Raw genomic sequence first — 14,547 nt, forward strand, 5'->3', positions numbered from 1 at the left:
TCACTATGTTGACCTGTGTGGTCATGTTGTGTTCCAGCTGCACATCATAGAGGTGGGTCAGCCGGCTACAGGGAACCAGCCGTTTACTAAGAAGGCTGTTGACGTGTTCTTCCCACCTGAGGCTCAGACAGACTTCCCCGTTGCCATGCAGGTAAGGACCCCTAAAGACCCACCAGGGAAGGACCCACTCAGGGTGCCTCTCTCAATGAATGAATGCATATCAGTCGAGCCAGACTGAATCTGCTGGGAGGTTTTCTTAATGCATATTTAACCAGTACAACTGAAGCGGTTTGTTTTCTGTTTGAGTTTACCCTTCTCTTGGCAACACTTATTTACTTACCAGTAACCTGCACACACATATGTTTAGGATGCTTTAACTATTAAAACACTTACAGTGCCTTGCGAAAGTATTCGGCCCCCTTGAACTTTGCGACCTTTTGCTGAATAATTTTGCACGCCCAATTTTTCAGTTTTTTATTTGTTAAAAAAGTTTGAAATATCCAATAAATGTCGTTCCACTTCATGATTGTGTCCCACTTGTTGTTGATTCTTCACAAAAAAATACAGTTTTATATCTTTATGTTTGAAGCCTGAAATGTGGCAAAAGGTCGCAAAGTTCAAGGGGGCCGAATACTTTCGCAAGGCACTGTAACTGCCGTTCAACAATGCTGATAAGACCTAGGTGTCTTTGGCCCATACAGAGGGTATAATCTCTGTGTCCCCGGTTTCTCTGTCCTCAGATTGGCACCAAGCACGGTGTGATCTACCTGATCACGAAGTATGGCTACATCCACCTGTACGACCTGGAGTCAGGAGTGTGTATTTACATGAACCGCATCAGCGCCGAGACCATCTTCGTCACCGCCCCCCACGAACTCACCTCCGGCATCATCGGGGTTAACAAGAAGGGACAGGTAAGAATGTCAGACCCATTAGAATTACAATACGGATGTATACAACAGGATCTCTATGGTCATTTTGTTATGGGTGGATACCAGGGAAAGCATGTGCACATATACACATTATCCAGCTAAATAAAACTTATTTATATATATCTTTGTATTAGTTTTTGTGTCATGTTCTTTCTTATGTTTATTGAAAATCATCACTAAAAATGTGTTATTAATCCATTGATGTATTTGATTCATAAATGTTCGGCATTCCCCTCAGGTGTTGTCAGTGTGTGTGGAGGAGGAAAACATAGTGAACTATGCCACCAACGTGCTGCAGAACCCAGACCTGGGCCTGAGGATGGCCGTGCGTTCTAACCTGGCCGGGGCTGAGGAGCTGTTTGTCAGGAAGTTCAACACACTGTTCGCCCAGGGCTCCTACTCCGAGGCTGCCAAGGTGGCCGCATCCACACCCAAGGTAGGTCAGACGCCAGGACTAGGGGAGATGATCTTTACGGTAACTTTCTCAATATTTCCCCAAAACCTGGTTGGAAGATTCCTAGAATCAGGAGGGAATACGGAACCCCCCAACCAGAATTTCTGGAAAACCTGAGAATTTGGGGAAGGTTACTGGAATTTTGTAACACTAGGAGGGGAAAATACAGTCTCTTTCTGGATCCTCCTTAGCCTTGCTATACACTTAGCAACAATAACATTTAATTACTGTATCTTATCCTCTTCCTCTCCTCCAGGGTATCCTGCGCACAGCGGAGACCATCCGTAAGTTCCAGAGCGTGCCAGCCCAGCCGGGCCAGGCCTCTCCTCTGCTGCAGTACTTTGGCATCCTGCTGGACCAGGGCCAGCTCAACAAGTTTGAGTCTCTGGAGCTGTGCCGGCCCGTGCTACAGCAGGGACGCAAGCAGCTGCTGGAGAAGTGGCTGAAAGAGGACAAGGTAGGACTGACTGGAGATGGAGCAGTGGATTAGGCAGCCTTGTTACTCTGCTCACACACACACATCAAGACTAAGACTGTGTGTATGTAAATAGAAGTCCCCCACGGGCCTCCTGAGTGGCGCAGTGGTCTAAGGCACTGCATCGCAGTGCTAGCTGTGCTGCTAGAGATTCTGGTTCAAGTCCAGGCTCTGTTGCAGCCGGCCGCAACCGGAGACCCATAGGGCGGCGTACAATTTTCCCAGCGTCGTCCGGGTTAGGGGAGAGTTTGGCCGGCAGGGATGTTCTTGTTCTTGTCCCATCACGCACTAGCGACTCCTGTGGCGAGCTGGGCGCAATGCGTATGGTGTTTCCTCCGACACATTGGTGCGGCTGGCTTCTGGGTTAAGTGGGCATTGTGCGTCTTGGTTGGGTTGTGTTTCTGAGGACGCACCGCTCTCAACCTACGCCTCTCCCAAGCCAGTACGGGAGTTGCAGCGATGAGACAAGACTGTAACTAGCAATTGGATACCATAAAATTGGGGAGGAAAAAGGGGTAAAACTAAACACAGAGGTCCCCCCTCCATAGTCTGTCAATCGATTCCCTTTGTGCTTGTATATTTACCCTGAAATTGCAGTATAGCTAAAGTTGATGTGTTGCGTGTGTGTAGCTGGAGTGTTGTGAGGAGCTTGGTGACCTGGTTAAGGCAGTAGATCCTACGCTAGCCCTCAGTGTCTACCTCAGAGCCAACGTACCCAGCAAGGTGATCCAGTGCTTTGCTGAGACCGGACAGTTCCAGAAGATAGTGCTCTACGCCAAAAAGGTACACTTCACTCTGAGAATGGATGGACCTCCCTTTGGATGTGTTGCAAATAGTACCCTATTCCCTATATAAAGCACTATCCATATGGCTAGTGATGCACTATGAAGGAATAGGATGCTATTTGGGAGACACAACTCTCAGAGTATCTCATAGCATTCTGCCATGATCATGATTTAATAATACAACACTGTTTTAGTAGTACATTTGATTGACCTGAAGTACCTAGTTCTAAAATGTCAGCTTGCCCATTTTGTCTTGTCAGATGACAGCATTATGTGGACTCTCCTCTCTCGCTCTCCCTCCCCCTTTCTCTCTCCCTGCTCTTTCCCTCCCTCTCTCCCCCTCTTTTCTCTTTCTCTCTCCCTCTCTTTCCTCTCCTAGGTGGGCTACTCTCCAGACTGGGTGTTTCTGTTGAGGAATGTGATGCGGGTCAGTCCAGAACAGGGTCTACAGTTCTCTCAGATGCTGGTGGCAGATGAGGAGCCCCTGGCCAACATCAACCAGGTAACACACGCACATAGCACAGACACACAGGCCTGCGTGAACACACACACTGCCCAGTGAGGGGCCTCCCTGGTCTGTTATTCCTCCTTTTTAAGGGCATATCAACTTTCCCCTCCTCCTCTTGTCATAACTGGCTCTGGCGAAAAGTTGCCCACAAGCATAGACCTATGGGCCCTGGCCAAAAGTAGTGCACTGTATAGGGAATATGGTGCGAATTTGGGACATACCCCTAGTATCAGCAGTTTAGAGGTAACTTCATCCTATCTAATCCAGCAATGCACTTCCTTATCCAGCAGGATTATGTCCCTGTGACTCTTGATTACCTCTTTCTCTACTATTATTGGCTGCTAATGTCCCCGCTCTCTCCCTCGTGATTGGTGTAGATAGTGGATGTGTTCATGGAGGGAAGTCTGATCCAGCAGTGTACCTCCTTCCTATTGGACGCTCTGAAGAACAATCAGCCAGCCGAGGGACACCTACAGACACGCCTACTGGAGATGAACCTCATCCACGCCCCCCAGGTACAAACACACACACCTTTCATAATGTTTTGTTGTGTTTCTGTTGGTGCAGTAGGTGTTGTAATTGGTGGTTCTGTGTGTATCCAGGTAGCCGACGCGATCCTTGGCAACCAGATGTTTAGTCACTATGACCGAGCCCACATCGCCCAGCTGTGTGAGAAGGCTGGACTGCAACAGAGGGCTCTAGAGCACTACACTGACCTGTTCGACATCAAACGGGCTGTCGTACACACACACCTGCTCAACCCTGAGGTACGTAGGTGTATGTGGGGTGGGTTCAAATGTAACCTCTCTTGTTCTCTTCTCTCTCGTGTGTTATACCCAGCTTCTACCCCCAAGCCATAAGACTCCTGAACAGCTAATCAAAGGGCTACCCAGACCCCTCTTTTACGCTGCTGCTACTCTCTGTTTATAATCTATAAATAGTCACTAACTACCTACATGTACATATTTCCTCAACTAACCGGTGCCCCTCCACATTGACTCTGTACTGGTACCCCCTGTAATATAGCCTCGCTTGTTATTTTACTGCTGTTGTTGAATTATTTGTTACTTTTATTTTCTATTTTCTACTTTCTACTTATCTATTTTTTTCTAAACCAACAATGCTTTAAGAAGTTAAGGGCTTATAAGTAAGCATTTCACTGTAAGGTTCACTGCAACATTTCACCTGTTGTATTTGGCGCATGTGACAAATAAAATGTGTTTTGTGTTAACCCTCTCCTTGTAGTGGCTGGTGAATTTCTTTGGCGCCCTGTCAGTAGAGGACTCAGTAGAGTGTCTTCGGGCCATGTTATCAGCCAACATCAGACAGAACCTTCAGCTGTGTGTCCAGGTGGCATCTAAATACCACGAGCAGCTGGGAACAAACACCCTGGTGGAGCTCTTTGAGTCCTTCAAGAGCTACGAGGGTACGCCTGGGTCTTGCTTCTCTTATGTTTAAAAACGTGTCGGCTTGTGGTCTATGTTGTCCAGCTATTAGAGCCACAGACCCTGGCACACATGCACAGCCTAGGATGCTAGAGCCTAGGATGCTAGAGCCTAGGATGCTAGAGCCTAGGATGCTAGAGCCTAGGATGCTAGAGACTAGGATGCTAGAGCCTAGGATGCTAGAGCCTAGGATGCTAGAGCCCAGGATGCTAGAGCCCAGCATGCTAGAGCCTAGGATGCTAGAGCCCAGGATGCTAGAGCCCAGGATGCTAGAGCCCAGGATGCTAGAGCCTAGTCTACCATATGTTTTCACAGGGAAACTATGAAACCTATTCAATTGTGAAACGGTGTTCTTCCTCTCCCAGGTCTGTTCTACTTCCTGGGCTCCATAGTGAACTTCAGCCAGGACCCTGACGTCCATTTTAAATACATCCAGGCGGCCTGTAAGACAGGCCAGATCAAGGAAGTGGAGCGCATCTGTAGAGAGAGCAACTGTTACGACCCGGACAGGGTCAAGAACTTCCTCAAGGTACGGGGCATCCCCAGCAGTGTTGGTTAGGTGAATGTTTATTTAGAATCCGCTCGGGATAAGAGTGCCTGCTAAATGACTAAAATGTTTTTTTAAAAATACAATTAAAATGTTTAGCCAGGAAGACTACAAACCAGGTTCACTAGCTTTCAGTTACATGTAAGATCAGAAGTGACACGAACCAGACTGAATTCTCACCTTTCACAGTTGTTTCATGGGATATCAACTTCCTTTTGCTAATGTAATGTAACTATTGATGTTCTGTGTTGCCTCTCTCTCTCTCTCCCCCATCAGGAGGCTAAATTGACAGACCAGCTGCCGTTGATCATAGTGTGTGACCGCTTTGACTTTGTCCATGACCTGGTGCTCTATCTCTACCGCAACACACTGCAGAAGTACATCGAGATTTACGTTCAGAAGGTAAGAGCCTGGCAGGAGGCCCAGTGAGGAACACAGCACTGCAGGGAAGGAAGAGAGATGTCAAGATACCTTTATTGTTGGTTTTACCAACAAATAGCACTTTTTATTTTATTTTGTTGCTGTAATTGCCATTGCCTGCTATTGCCTGGCCTTGACGTGTGTGTACTGTAGGTGAACCCCAGCCGTCTGCCTGTGGTGATAGGAGGTCTGTTGGATGTAGACTGTGCTGAAGACGTCATTAAGAACCTGATCATGGTGGTGAGAGGACAGTTCTCCACTGATGAGCTGGTGGCAGAGGTGGAGAAGAGGAACAGGTACAGACACATCACTTACGCATGTGGTCTCCCAACATTGTTGGCTCCTGTTCTTCAAATGGGGAGAACACTTTGTCAGAACTTTCAGGCCTGTCCTTTCCCCCTGGTGAGGCAATGCCTCAAAGATCCCAGACAAAATGTTTCACGAGGGTTTCTCAAAAGGAGATTTTGTGTGTGTTCCAGACTGAAGCTGTTGTTGTCGTGGCTTGAGTCTCGTATCCACGAGGGCTGTGAAGAGCCGGCTACCCACAATGCCTTGGCTAAGATCTACATTGACAGTAACAACACCCCGGAGCGCTTCTTGAAGGAGAACACCTTCTACGACAGCGCTGTAGTGGGGAAGTATTGTGAGAAGAGAGACCCCCACCTCGCCTGTGTCGCCTATGAGAGGGGCCAGTGTGACCTGGACCTTATCAAGGTCTGAACACACACACACACCACACTGCACACACCCACGGGAGATGACTAATGCATTGATTGGTTTGGTTTCATTGTGCTCTGCTGTAGGTGTGCAATGAGAACTCCCTGTTCAAGAGTGAGGCTCGCTACCTGGTCCGACGGAAAGACCCAGAACTATGGGCCAACGTTCTTGAGGAGAATAACCCTTATAGACGCCAACTCATAGACCAGGTAAGTACAATACCCTCTGATAACACTATGTTGTTATCTCCCTGTGTTCTGACCTGCATCTCCCTGTGTTCTGACGTGTGTTTCATTGTGTTTCCCAGGTGGTGCAGACCGCTCTGTCAGAGACCCAGGACCCAGAGGAGGTGTCTGTGACGGTCAAGGCCTTCATGACAGCTGACCTGCCCAATGAGCTCATTGAACTACTGGAGAAGATTGTACTGGACAACTCAGTCTTCAGCGAGCACCGGTCAGTCACCACGCACACACACACTTTACTTGGCCTCGCATTTAAATACGGAGAAAAGACTCAAATATTTCTAATGTTCTACGAATACCTGTAGTTGGAAGTCTTATCTAGCCTCTGTGTGTCTTCTCTGTTTCTCCCTCAGAAACCTCCAGAACCTGTTGATCCTGACGGCCATCAAGGCAGACCGGACGCGTGTGATGGAGTACGTCAACCGCCTGGACAACTACGATGCCCCCGACATCGCTAACATCGCCATCAGCAACGAGCTCTTTGAGGAGGCCTTCGCCATCTTCAAGAAGTTTGACGTCAACACCTCCGCCATTCAGGTTAACAAGAGTCTGAAGATAATGCAAAATATTTAGCTAATCATTGTACCCTGTTTTGTTTCAATGCACCAACAATGCTTTTCTTGACTTTTCCTTTCTGCACCTTACAAATATTTTATCATTGGACGTCTTTATTTATACTGACCGACTGTCTCTCTAGGTCCTGATCGAGCAAATCAGTAACCTGGACAGAGCCTATGAGTTTGCAGAGCGTTGTAATGAGGCTGCGGTATGGAGTCAACTGGCCAGAGCCCAGCTCCAGAGAGACCTGGTTAAAGAGGCCATCGATTCCTACATCAAAGCCGACGACCCGTCAGCCTACATGGAGGTGGTCAGCGCTGCCAGCAAGAACAGTAAGACAACACATCACACTGTGTGAGGAACATGGAAAAGCAAGGAAACTGAGGCAGTAGCGGGGATACGTCCAACAAGGCAGTGGGGGGGGGGGGGGGGGATACGTCCAACAAGGCAGTGGGGGATACGTCCAACAAGGCAGTGGGGGGGGGGGGGGGATACGTCCAACAAGGCAGTGGGGGGGGGGAATACGTCCAACAAGGCAGTGGGGGATACGTCCAACAAGGCAGTGGGGGGGGGGGGGGGGATACGTCCAACAAGGCAGTGGGGGATACGTCCAACAAGGCAGTGGGGGGGGGGGGGGATACGTCCAACAAGGCAGTGGGGGATACGTCCAACAAGGCAGTGGGGGGGGATACGTCCAACAAGGCAGTGGGCGGGGGATACGTCCAACAAGGCAGTGGGCGGGGGGGATACGTCCAACAAGGCAGTGGGCGGGGGGGATACGTCCAACAAGGCAGTGGGCGGGGGGGATACGTCCAACAAGGCAGTGGGCGGGGGGGATACGTCCAACAAGGCAGTGGGCGGGGGGGATATGTCCAACAAGGCAGTGGGCGGGGGGGATACGTCCAACAAGGCAGTGGGCGGGGGGGATACGTCCAACAAGGCAGGGGGGGGGGGGGGGGGATACGTCCAACAAGGCAGTGGGGGATACGTCCAGCAAGGCAGGGGGGTGGGGGATACGTCCAACAAGGCAGTGGGGGGGGGGTCCATACGTCCAACAAGGCAGTGGGGGGGGGGGGATACGTCCAACAAGGCAGTGGGGGGGGGGGGCATACGTCCAACAAGGCAGTGGGGGGGGCAGTGGGGGGGGGGGGGATACGTCCAACAAGGCAGTGGGGGGGGGGGGGGGGGGGGGGGATACGTCCAACAAGGCAGTGGGGGATACGTCCAACAAGGCAGTGGGGGGGGGGGGTGGGCGGGGGATACGTCCAACAAGGCAGTGGGGGATACGTCCAACAAGGCAGTGGGGGGGGGGTCCAACAAGGCAGTGGGCGGGGGGGATACGTCCAACAAGGGCAGTGGGCGGGGGGGATACGTCCAACAAGGCAGTGGGGGGGGGGATACGTCCAACAAGGCAGTGGGCGGGGGGATACGTCCAACAAGGCAGTGGGCGGGGGGGGGATACGTCCAACAAGGCAGTGGGCGGGGGGGATACGTCCAACAAGGCAGTGGGCGGGGGGGATACGTCCAACAAGGCAGTGGGCGGGGGGGATACGTCCAACAAGGCAGTGGGCGGGGGGGATACGTCCAACAAGGCAGTGGGCGGGGGGGATATGTCCAACAAGGCAGTGGGCGGGGGGGATACGTCCAACAAGGCAGTGGGCGGGGGGGATACGTCCAACAAGGCAGGGGGGGGGGGGGGGGGGGGGGGGATACGTCCAACAAGGCAGTGGGGGATACGTCCAGCAAGGCAGGGGGGTGGGGGATACGTCCAACAAGGCAGTGGGGGGGGGGATACGTCCAACAAGGCAGTGGGGGGGGGGATACGTCCAACAAGGCAGTGGGGGGGGGGGGCATACGTCCAACAAGGCAGTGGGGGGGGGGATACGTCCAACAAGGCAGTGGGGGGGGGGGGAATACGTCCAACAAGGCAGTGGGGGATACGTCCAACAAGGCAGTGGGGGGGGGGGGGGGATACGTCCAACAAGGCAGTGGGGGATACGTCCAACAAGGCAGTGGGGGGGGGGGAATACGTCCAACAAGGCAGTGGGGGATCCAACAAGGCAGTGGGGGATACGTCCAACAAGGCAGTGGGGGGGGGGGGATACGTCCAACAAGGCAGTGGGCGGGGGATACGTCCAACAAGGCAGTGGGCGGGGGGTCCATACGTCCAACAAGGCAGTGGGCGGGGGGGATACGTCCAACAAGGCAGTGGGCGGGGGGGATACGTCCAACAAGGCAGTGGGCGGGGGGGATACGTCCAACAAGGCAGTGGGCGGGGGGGATACGTCCAACAAGGCAGTGGGCGGGGGGGATATGTCCAACAAGGCAGTGGGCGGGGGGGATACGTCCAACAAGGCAGTGGGCGGGGGGGATACGTCCAACAAGGCAGGGGGGGGGGGGGGGGATACGTCCAACAAGGCAGTGGGGGATACGTCCAGCAAGGCAGGGGGGTGGGGGATACGTCCAACAAGGCAGTGGGGGGGGGGATACGTCCAACAAGGCAGTGGGGGGGGGGATACGTCCAACAAGGCAGTGGGGGGGGGGGGATACGTCCAACAAGGCAGTGGGGGGGGGGGATACGTCCAACAAGGCAGTGGGGGGGGGATACGTCCAACAAGGCAGTGGGGGGGGGGGGGGGGGATACGTCCAACAAGGCAGTGGGGGGGGGGGGGGGAATACGTCCAACAAGGCAGTAGGGGGGATACGTCCAACAAGAGTTCACTTGAAGCCTCCTATGCACTGTATGTGTGTATAATGTATAGAATTGATTGTGTGTGTGTGTTTTAGATAACTGGGAGGATCTGGTGAAGTTCCTTCAGATGGCTCGTAAGAAGGCCAGAGAGTCATATGTAGAGACAGAGCTCATCTTTGCTCTGGCTAAAACTGTCAGACTGGCCGAACTAGAGGAATTTGTCAGCGGCCCTAACAACGCCCATATACAACAGGTAAATGTGTCAAATACATGCAAAATGCACATTTATCAACATGGAACATTGTTCGCTGAGACGTTTGGTTTCAACTTTGAACTCACCCTCTCTTTGTCCTCCTGCAGGTAGGAGATAGGTGTTATGAAGAAGGGATGTACGATGCTGCCAAGCTGCTGTACAATAACGTGTCCAACTTTGCCCGCCTGGCATCCACGCTGGTACACCTAGGAGAGTACCAAGCTGCTGTGGACAGCGCCAGGAAAGCCAACAGCACACGCACATGGAAGGAGGTACATCTAAACATTCTTACACACACATGTTATGCTGTACGTACGTGTAAGTCATTTGATGGGTTGTGCATCATGACTTCGCTCGATCGCTCTCTCTCTCTCTCTCTCTCTCTCTCAAGGTGTGTTGTGCGTGTGTGGATGGGGAAGAGTTTCGATTGGCTCAGATCTGTGGTCTACACATTGTTATCCACGCTGATGAACTGGAGGAGCTCATCAGCTACTACCAGGTAAATCCTCTGAATCACTTTAACCTGCTGGTGTCCTCTATAGTTTAGTACCAGGTAAAGGGAATGTTTTCAGATAGTTTAGGTGTCTGTACAGTGTCTGTGGTTAACTCATGTTCGTGTCTGTGTGCATCAGGACCGGGGTTACTATGAGGAGCTGATAGGCCTGTTGGAGGCCGCGTTGGGTTTGGAGCGCGCTCACATGGGCATGTTCACAGAGCTGGCCATCCTCTACTCCAAATTTAAACCCCAGAAGATGAGAGAACACCTGGAACTCTTCTGGTCCCGCGTCAACATCCCTAAGGTGTGTGTCTCACTCTCTAAATAAAATGATTGTAAATATTTATCATTTTCCCCATATCTGTCACGTCTATGTGACCTCACTTCCTGTGGTTGCCCAATCAGGTGCTGCGAGCGGCGGAGCAGTCCCATCTGTGGGCGGAGTTAGTGTTTCTGTATGATAAATACGAGGAATATGACAACGCTGTCCTCACGATGATGTCACACCCTACGGACGCTTGGAAGGAGGTGCAGTTCAAGGACATCATTGCCAAGGTAGCACGACCTCATCGGCTCCTCACTCACAAAACAGTTGAAAACCTCACTGAAGGGCTGAACGTTTTCTAACCTCAACTGTAGCTGCCTCTCTCTGCAAGGAACTTCATTGTGTTGTATGACTCTTTCTAGGTGGCCAATGTGGAGCTGTACTACAAATCCCTTTCCTTTTACCTGGATTACAAACCTCTGCTGACGAACGACCTTCTGACCATACTGTCACCACGGTTAGACCACAACCGCACGGTCAGCTACTTCACCAAGGTAATCAGTCAAAACACCTGTCATTAAACCCGGAATAGACTGAATTTTTTTTTCCCACAATACTACAACCCTGCAAATTTAGCAGCAACGCAAGACCAAATAATATGACGCTTGCGTGGGTCTCCAGGTTAACCAGTTGAAGTTGGTAAAGCCTTACCTGAGGTCTGTTCAGAGTCATAACAACAAGGGAGTCAACGAGGCCCTCAATAACCTGCTGACAGAGGAGGAGGACTACCAGGTGAGGGAGTGTGTGTGTGTTCTAGTTATGCTCTTATGTTGTTCTATGGCATTATGTGTTGTGGTCTCCAGGAAGCATGACTTGTATGTCTGTGTTGTCCATAGGGTCTGAGGGCGTCTATCGATGCATATGATAACTTTGACACCATTGGTTTGGCCCAGAGACTGGAGAAGCATGAGCTGATTGAGTTCAGACGCATCGCAGCATACCTCTACAAAGGCAACAACCGCTGGAGACAGAGCGTGGAACTCTGCAAGAAGGACAAATTATACAAGGTTAACATTTTTGGGGGATACTAGTTGTTCCTGCCAAACCAGCACCTGAATCCAGACGCACTGCTGTGCAAAGTTTTTATTATTTATATATATATATATATATATATATATATATATATATATATATATATATATATATATATATATATATATATATATATATATATATATATATATATATATATTTTTTTTTTTTTTTTTTACTTGTTTTGCACTGTAAATATTTTCTGGGACATTTTCACACTTCACTCTACTTTGACTAGAGCCTGATGGGGGCACTGTTTCGCTTTGGAGGATGGAAATAGTGAATATTTAGTCAGCCACACCCTGTTGAAATAACTGAAGGAAGACGCTTTTCTCCTCCGTAGTTTTTCAGCTTTGTAATGATATGTAACCATTGGTGCAACATCTGTGAGAATCAAAATGTTCCCGTGTTTCATCCATCTATCTCTTCCCCTGTCAGTCTGTCTCAAGATGGGATGCTGTATGCTGCAGAGACATGACTTCGGTCTCAAATCAATATTTTAATCAAATCAATCAACCCCCCCCCCCCCCCGCCTCTTACTGTGTGTGTTTGGCAGGATGGAATGCTGTACGCTGCTGAGTCTAAGGATGCTGAGCTGGCTGAGACCCTGTTGCAGTGGTTCCTGGAGGAGGGCAGGAAGGAGTGTTTCGCTGCCTGTCTGTTTGCCTCCTACGACCTGTTGCACCCTGACGTGGTGCTGGAGCTGGCCTGGAGACACAACATAATGGACTTTGCCATGCCATACTTCATCCAAGTCATGAGGGAGTACCTCACCAAGGTCAGTCCTGCTCCAAAAACGGCGAGCACTTTTGTGTGTCCCAAATGGCACCCTATTCCTGATATAGTGCACTTCTTCTGACCAGAGCCCTATTGGCCCAGGTCAAAAGTAGTGCACTATATAGAGAATAGGGTGCCATTTGGGACGTACACCAAATCTTAATTTCGGTCGGTGAAAATGTAGTAAGCTAAATAATGGATTTCTTCCTGCTAATTTGACTGGTTTCCAGAATTTTCTCTTCTTGTAAGAGATGGACAGTTGTCCTTGACCTTCTCTCTGTAGGTATTGTAAAAGCAGACAGGGTTTAGAGAAATACTTTTGGTAATACAAATTAAAATAGTGGAAAGTTTACTTTAAATATGGCGATAACGCTGATGGAGAAAGCTTTCACACAACTTTATTATTTTGTATTTCTTCACTTTGTGTTTGTAATTAAGTTAAAACATGAAACTCTTTAAGTGGGGAAGACAACCATTCATCTAGAACAATGTGTAGTAATGACACAACTTCCTGTAACCTTTGACCCCAAGATATGTGAGCTCATCTCTGTGGGTTCTCTTCCAGGTTGATGAGGTTGAGGAGAAGGTGACGGTCTCTGGCTCTCTTTATTTATCTCCTTTTTGTTCTGTCTGTTCTGTCTGTTTCCTGTTCTAACATAGACCCTAGGTTTCTGATGTAAGAACCTAGCATGGACTTGTATGTAGACTGAGAATCCTTAACATAGGTCTGGCCAGTCCTGGTTCTTTAGATCGTCACAGGGGGTGCAGGGTTCTGCTTCAGTCCAGCACCAACCTACCTGATTAAGCCTTTAGTCTTTCTAGATTGAAGACTGAATCAGATATGTAAGAGCGGGGCAACAAAAGCCATGCTCACACTCAACCCCCTAGAACCAGGACTGGCCACCCTTTACCTACTGGGACCCCACCCTGGGTCTCTCCCCTCACTGATAATCCCAGACTGTTTGCTCCTGATTAACAGGAACACATGATAGAGGTCCTGGTTAACAGGAACACATGATAGAGGTCCTGGTTAACAGGAACACATGATAGAGGTCCTGGTTAACAGGAACACATGATAGAGGTCCTGGTTAACAGGAACACATGATAGAACAGTATGATAGAACAGTATGATAGAACAGTAACACATGACAAAAGGTGCTGCACTATAGTCCTCCGCATCAGTAGTCAGCTAGCCTGAGTGACAATCTGTTTGTTCTACCATGTCAATATTTGGCCTGACTAATGACCGCAATGAGCACAAACAGATCTGGGACCAGGCTAGTAGTTAGCAGCTCCAGGACTGCAGTGTCTGCTGGATTCCTATGTCTGCCATTAAACTGATCAGTGATTTGCCAGAGAGCATGGAGATGAAGAGCAGCAGACACTTGGCCCTCCCTGGAGGACTGGAGTCGAAGCCCCCTGCTGCAAACACAGTTCTGTCAAGAGTATTCTCATGTAGCTTTAACAGCTATGTACAGTAACACCGTAGTGCACAATACCACATTGTGAGAAGCATCCCCTAGCTATGCAGCCACTAGCTAGCTTTACAGCCGCTAGCTAGCTATACAGCCACAGAGAACCAAAACCACCTCTCCCACACACTGCTGTGCATCCCAAATGGCACCCTATTCCCTACATAGTGCACTACTTTTGACCAGAGCCAAACAAGTAGTGCACTGTATATGGAACCATTTGGGTTGCACACCATCAATTAGCTTTCTATGCATGTTCATTATTTTATTTATCAGAGGAGGCACATACTCCCTTGTAGTTTTTTTTCTGCTGCTGAAATTCTTACCATTCACACTGCCAGTTTATTTTGTAGTTATGACATTCTAATTCTTTAGTTCGTTTTAGTTAATTGTTCATACAGACAAGTCACATCTTCA

At 49.7% G+C, this 14,547-nt stretch overlaps 1 protein-coding gene across 2 annotated transcripts in view; it reads left to right on the plus strand.

The window, feature by feature from the left end:
• The window catches only part of LOC139411034 (clathrin heavy chain 1-like), a 41,238-nt gene that overhangs the window by 23,009 nt on the left and 3,682 nt on the right, over nucleotides 1–14,547 (plus strand). Inside the window, exons 5-31 of one of the 2 annotated variants that reach the window (XM_071156825.1) lie at nucleotides 38–151; nucleotides 741–914; nucleotides 1,171–1,368; nucleotides 1,643–1,843; nucleotides 2,492–2,644; nucleotides 3,026–3,148; nucleotides 3,532–3,669; nucleotides 3,757–3,921; nucleotides 4,400–4,580; nucleotides 4,965–5,128; nucleotides 5,423–5,548; nucleotides 5,720–5,862; nucleotides 6,046–6,280; nucleotides 6,370–6,492; nucleotides 6,591–6,736; nucleotides 6,879–7,062; nucleotides 7,223–7,415; nucleotides 9,871–10,028; nucleotides 10,136–10,300; nucleotides 10,420–10,527; nucleotides 10,661–10,828; nucleotides 10,930–11,079; nucleotides 11,212–11,343; nucleotides 11,471–11,581; nucleotides 11,686–11,856; nucleotides 12,438–12,659; nucleotides 13,224–13,250. In XM_071156825.1, the coding sequence (XP_071012926.1) occupies nucleotides 38–151; nucleotides 741–914; nucleotides 1,171–1,368; nucleotides 1,643–1,843; nucleotides 2,492–2,644; nucleotides 3,026–3,148; nucleotides 3,532–3,669; nucleotides 3,757–3,921; nucleotides 4,400–4,580; nucleotides 4,965–5,128; nucleotides 5,423–5,548; nucleotides 5,720–5,862; nucleotides 6,046–6,280; nucleotides 6,370–6,492; nucleotides 6,591–6,736; nucleotides 6,879–7,062; nucleotides 7,223–7,415; nucleotides 9,871–10,028; nucleotides 10,136–10,300; nucleotides 10,420–10,527; nucleotides 10,661–10,828; nucleotides 10,930–11,079; nucleotides 11,212–11,343; nucleotides 11,471–11,581; nucleotides 11,686–11,856; nucleotides 12,438–12,659; nucleotides 13,224–13,250 (4,173 nt within the window). The remainder of the gene's footprint in view (nucleotides 1–37; nucleotides 152–740; nucleotides 915–1,170; nucleotides 1,369–1,642; nucleotides 1,844–2,491; nucleotides 2,645–3,025; nucleotides 3,149–3,531; nucleotides 3,670–3,756; nucleotides 3,922–4,399; nucleotides 4,581–4,964; nucleotides 5,129–5,422; nucleotides 5,549–5,719; nucleotides 5,863–6,045; nucleotides 6,281–6,369; nucleotides 6,493–6,590; nucleotides 6,737–6,878; nucleotides 7,063–7,222; nucleotides 7,416–9,870; nucleotides 10,029–10,135; nucleotides 10,301–10,419; nucleotides 10,528–10,660; nucleotides 10,829–10,929; nucleotides 11,080–11,211; nucleotides 11,344–11,470; nucleotides 11,582–11,685; nucleotides 11,857–12,437; nucleotides 12,660–13,223; nucleotides 13,251–14,547) is intronic. The other variant, XM_071156826.1, reaches the window with a different exon arrangement.

This window comes from Oncorhynchus clarkii, chromosome 6, assembly GCF_045791955.1.
Source record: "Oncorhynchus clarkii lewisi isolate Uvic-CL-2024 chromosome 6, UVic_Ocla_1.0, whole genome shotgun sequence".
NCBI classification, from domain to species: Eukaryota; Metazoa; Chordata; class Actinopteri; order Salmoniformes; family Salmonidae; genus Oncorhynchus; species Oncorhynchus clarkii.